This window comes from Choristoneura fumiferana, chromosome 9, assembly GCF_025370935.1.
Source record: "Choristoneura fumiferana chromosome 9, NRCan_CFum_1, whole genome shotgun sequence".
NCBI classification, from domain to species: domain Eukaryota; kingdom Metazoa; phylum Arthropoda; class Insecta; order Lepidoptera; family Tortricidae; genus Choristoneura; species Choristoneura fumiferana.
Genome location: NC_133480.1, coordinates 5,846 through 11,650, shown reverse-complemented (window position 1 = coordinate 11,650; position 5,805 = coordinate 5,846). Strand labels below are relative to the sequence as shown.

Genomic DNA, 5,805 nt, shown 5'->3' with positions numbered 1-5,805 from the left:
TTTTTTTAAATTACTTTTTTTTTATTCCTCCGCCATATTTATTTTCGCGGACGCCATATTGAAATATTACATAGGTACCCTACTGTCACTCCGACAGTTATGACAGATCCAATGATACCTCATATGTTCCAATCCGTCCAGCCGTTTAGGCTGCAGCGAGGAAAAGACCTGCACATACCTACCCAACATACATATACACTTGAAAAACATAACCCTCCATCGGGCAGTCGGGTAAAACACAATAATTACAACTAATTAGGTGATAAACAGCGTGACCCCGTTGAGTCACCGTCCCTGACGTGCATTCATCTGCGGCATGGCTTAATGTTTTCCGTAGTACTTTGTCGGCTAACATAAATTACTTATACTTGGTTTGATAGTTATTTAGCTAAATGTAAACAAAACAACGTCAATTGGTTCTTAATATTGAAACCCCCATTAAACTATCTAACATTTACATTTCTGTATTGAATACACTAGTTTAGTTTGTATTACAATGATAGATAAGTAAAATGTTGAAATGTAGTACCAATTTAGCAGCTAAAGTTTGTTTACATTTTTTAAATACCTATTCAAACCAAGTATAAGCTAATTGGTAAAAACAAGGTAACTACGAAATTTTCCGACAAAAATACGATCGCAAAACATTATTCACTAGGTACCGTATATATAATAACATCCTTGTCCGAGTAGTGCGTGTGTGAATGTATGTTCGAATATGTGTCAGTATGTTGTCCAAGATAAGCTGAAGAACTCTGAAGATCTTAATGTTTTGTGGAATTATGTTGGCCTGACCACAGCACACCACAAAGTTGTTATTTGCATTGTAGATCCGACAATTTATGTGGACGACTTTATGCTATAAGGAACATGTAGCATTTTTTTATTTAAACATTGGATTTATTATGTTTTTAAAAATTCAATTATGCCTATTTACCTACACGCAATTAAGTAAATCATTGAAACTAAAACAAAATATTAAATAGGAGTGTAGTCATTAAAAAGTGTTCTTTCAAAATACCACCAACGGGACTTATCACGATAACACACACGAGTAATATTTACCTCGACGTTTCGGCAACATTACATGCAGTGGCCTTGGTCACGAGTAGACTAAAAAGTCGTTATATTAAAAAGTATTTCCACGCTACATTGTTTGTTTGTTTATACTCTTTATTGTTCAAAAAGGAAAAAAAAAGGTTACAGAAAAAAAAGTGTTAAGTACAAAGGCGAACTTATCCTGAAGGGATCTCTGCCATTTAGCCTTTGAACGATCAGTACAAAAAACTTCTAATATAAATACACAGCAACTTAGAAGTTGCTTAATTTGGTTTGCTTGGCCGGTTTTTTGAATATGGAACTTCGACTTATCTATACCGTCACGTTACTACTACCCTACTACATACAACAGGTCATTTACTTAAGCTTTTTACCTATAATATCTTCATGCAAAGCCCGATTGCTGCATGTTGCATAATGATTTACAGATTATTGTGCGCGTTGTATAGCTCAGTTCGCCTTTTGAGCCGAAACGGTGCAGTGATAACGTTCATTACAAACATGAGTGAGTCATTTTAGTCTAAAATAAACCTACTTATATTATAAATTCGAAAGTTTGTATGTGTAAGTGAATTTGTGACTCCTTCAGGCGAAAACGGTGGACGGGTTTGGGTGAAATTAAATTTGATAATGTAGATATCTTGATGCCTGGACACATAGGCTATTCTTTATCCTGATATTGCTACGGATCGGTATACATTTTTCTAATAGAAACTAAAACAACTCGTTGGAGGTGTATTCTGGGCAGCATTTACTTAGTTCAAATCTTGTCAATCTCCTTCGTCAATTTTACCATGGGATAAGATTAAATTTTTGACGATATTCAGGATGGGTAGGGCAGTTTTCCTTGTTGAGTTTTCAAAGTGGTATTTTTCTACTAGGACTTATAATTACGAGTCGTCGATTTTTCATATTGTACTAAATGACAATAAATCTCGAGCATATCTATACTTGGTTTGGATAGGTATGTAACTAAATGTAAACAAACTTCAGCTGCCCGATTTGGTACCTACATTCAAGGATTTTAAACATTTTACTTATCTATCATTGTAATACAAACTAAACACACTAGTTTAGCATTTCAATACAGAAATGTAAATGTTTAGATAGTTTAATGGGGGATTTCAATATTTAAAGGCACCTATTGACGTTGTTTTGTTTACATTTAGTTTAATACCTATCCAAACCGAGTACTTATACATATATGGAAAATCGACCGAATAAAACCATTGGGTTGTAAGCAGAGCCACGAGTTCAGGGTATGTTGTGTAATCCGACTACAACAATTGACATTTAATTGCTCAAGACGGTCGTTATTTAAATATCTATACCTAATGTGAACAAATTGAATCAGGCATGGCCCAGGGTGGAATCTTTTAACAGTCAATTTTGCTATGATTTCCTTGACAAAAGTATGAGATGTCAACATGACATTAGTAGCACAATGGTTCCACCCTGGGTCATTATTCAATTTGTTCGACTGTACTTGTGTTGCTTCCTCAAGTGTAAAGTGCAGTTAATAAAGACTAAAGTATTCGCCGAAAGTTCATAATTAAAGTACTGAACACACGACTTCTTTTGAATGGTACCGACGTGTTATGAGCTCTACATAAGTGACATGACATGTTTACATTGTATTAAATCAAACAGGGTTTACCCGCGGCTTCGCACGCCTAAACTATTCGATCTAGTAGTTACAAAATTCCTCTGGGAATCCCCAAAATTTAGATCGTGGTCTTCATTGAGGTTGTGTCATTCCCGTGGGAATATCGGGCGGGATAAAGAGTAGCTTATGTGTTATTTCAGATGTTCAGCTACCTACATACCAAATTTCATGATTCTAAACCCAGTGGTTATTATTTCGAGATTTTATCCCTATCCCGTAGGAATATCGGGATAAAAAGTAGCCTATGCCAGCCAGGGTATATATTACCAGTGTGCCAAATTTCATTTAAATCCGTTTTGTAGTTTTTGCGTGAAAGAGTAACGAACATACATCCAAACAAACATCCATCCATACAAACTTTCGCGTTTAAAATATTAAAAATAATAAGTAAGATAAATCAATAGGGTTATTTATTAGTGGCAAATGTGTGTGTGGGAAGACAGTGTCCAGGCGGATCTGCGACGTCTCCAAGTCGACGACTGGCAAGAGGCTGCGCACGATCGGGACAGATGGCGTGCTCTCGTTTCGGAGGCCAAGACCCTCTTTGGGTCCCTGAGCCAAATTAGTTAGTTAGTTAAATAACCCCACCGATAAAATTATAATATAGAGAATCTATAGGAAACAAAATTCGAATAAAAATCTTAACTTAGCGTCAATCACTCTATATCGAATATTAATCTCTCGATGCGACCTTCAGGCGGAAATCCATCGATTAAAGAAAGAAAGAAAGAAAATACATTTATTCACAACACAAGACACAACAATATTATTAAGTACAAATAAAAAAGTATGTGTCATTGCGGTTGTGAATCGGACACTGGCTCAGCATAATGCTGAAGCGTAAAGACAAAAAGAAATTAAAAAAAAAATAAGGGACATCACTGGCTTTCGGTCGCATTGGTCACCTCCCTATGGCGTTTGACGTGGCCATTTCGACATTGTTCCTTGAGCCTCCTTGGCGCGCGTGTGTGTTCCGTGTTTGATAATTGTATTATTATTATATTATCGGTGTTTGTTTGAATTAAATAATTTGAAAGACTATTATGGTGTTATTAGATACCTACGCTGTCTTGATAGGTTTAAATTGGCTAACTTGTATCCCGGGAAAGTTTTAAGTTTCCGCAGCTTTCTGTTTAGTCTTTGCAGTTATATATATCTTAGTATTTTTTTTCTCATTCCAGAAAGACTAATTCTTCTTGTATTAATATTTAACTACGGGACATGCTTGCCGCTTGAAGACAAACAAACAGAAGCAACCACAGACAACGTAGAGGAGGAAATTCAAAAAACAGTAAATGTCGTCTCCTACATCCAGAATTTTAAAAACATTATGGCGGACTACGTAAACACTCAATACAAAAATCTAACCATAGACGACATGGAGAAAATTAAAATAACTTTAGAAGAATTCCTAATCAATTTTGCTAACGATTTGAGGGAAACAGTTGAATTGCAACAGAAGAATTTGACGTTTGAGGCGAAAGAAGAAATCCAAGACGGCTTACCGGATACGACGTTCGTAGAAATCAAAGATAGAATGAAAACTGAATTCCCGGATATCAAGGAGGACACTGCAAACGAAATCATTTTCAAATTAAGAAAGAATTTGTTTATAACGCGACAAAAAATTGATAATATTATAAATAATTCAGAAAAGGCCGCAGCCGAATATGCACTGGATTAAAAATTACTTGTATCCAAAATAGTTTCAATATTAAGTCTACAGCCGAAGTTTAGCAAAAAAAGTTCACGTTTATTTTAAGCATTTAGTTTATTTAAAACGTAGGATTGACACAACATTAAAGCTATCGAAAAACACGGGGTAGATTTTAAATGTTTTTTTTTTTAATTTATTATTATTAAGCCACAGTTTACAAAAATAACAACTTACAAATATTTTCTCCAAACTGCTAAGCTGTTTTTTGGCGAAGATAGCACTCTTTTTAGGGTTCCGTACACAAAGGGTGACAAGGGACCCTACTACTGAGACTCCACTGTCTTTTTCTGTCTGTCTGTCCGTCCATCTGTCACAGGGCTCTATCTCTGAAGCCGTAAAAGTTAGACACTCGAAATTTTCACAGATTAGGTACCTATTACTGTGGCCGCTATAACAACAAAATACTAAAAATAAAATAAAGTTACAAATTAAAGGGGCCATGAAGTAAGGGATTGAAGGGTTCGGGTCCAGCTATCCCTGTTCTGGCCGAGGTTTGTATAGTGCTTTTCTCAAACAATGTGAGGAAATATTTCATCCATCCATCCATCAATCGCATCGCATCGCATCGCATCGCATCGCATCGCATCACATCGCATTGCATCGCATCGCGTCCTGTCGCGTCGCGTCGCGCGTCGCTTCGCATCGCATCGCATCGCATCGCATCGCATCGCATCGCATCGCATCGCATCGCATCGCAGTATCGCAAATGCTTACAGAGTAGTGGTGGTTGGCTGTTCGTAATTTTTCCTTTGTCAATTTAATGTTAGTAAGCAAATTTAAAAACTTAGAGCAGCGGACAATAATGGATTTTCATACATACTTTATGGCCTAGGGCCTAGGCCCTACGACTATGTATTTTTATATTTGCTGATGCAGTGTCAAAACATACCTTTTAGATACTTAAGACCGCGTCTGTTTGTCCGCAGGTGCCCTAAAACACACCACACCCTGTCAGGTGTGTAAAAAAAGACGGACTGTAAATAAAATGAATAATTGCATGTTAACATTACCTACTTGTCGTCTTATTTTATTACGTATTAACCTGTTGAAGAATAAAGCAATAAGATTCTGCATTTTACCACAGTAACGTAGGTACGTTAAAATGTGAAAAGTTGTAGTAGGTATATTTTTTTTCCAAAATGATTTCCATCAAAAATTGCCTATTGCATATTTCTTTTCAATCCGTTCCATATGGGTATCAAGTGGCTTGGAAATAGAATTTTGACACAAAAAAAAAACATATACAATGTGGCTGCCATCACAAAAGTAACGTTAAGCAATATGAACCTAATCGTCTGTACCTTAGTTCATACGCAGTAAATTTCATTTAATTTAATTGTGAATTTTGTGCAACTATGCTCAA

General features: G+C 36.1%; 1 protein-coding gene across 1 annotated transcript; it reads left to right on the top strand.

Annotated features, from left to right (window-relative positions):
- The first annotated feature begins 1,479 nt into the window (after positions 1-1,479).
- Positions 1,480-4,428, top strand: LOC141430749 (uncharacterized). Its single transcript, XM_074091608.1, has 2 exons — positions 1,480-1,564; positions 3,907-4,428. The coding sequence occupies exons 1-2, from the start codon at positions 1,561-1,563 to the stop codon at positions 4,407-4,409; spliced, it is 507 nt and encodes a 168-aa protein (XP_073947709.1). The 5' UTR covers positions 1,480-1,560; the 3' UTR covers positions 4,410-4,428.
- The last annotated feature ends 1,377 nt before the right edge of the window (positions 4,429-5,805 follow it).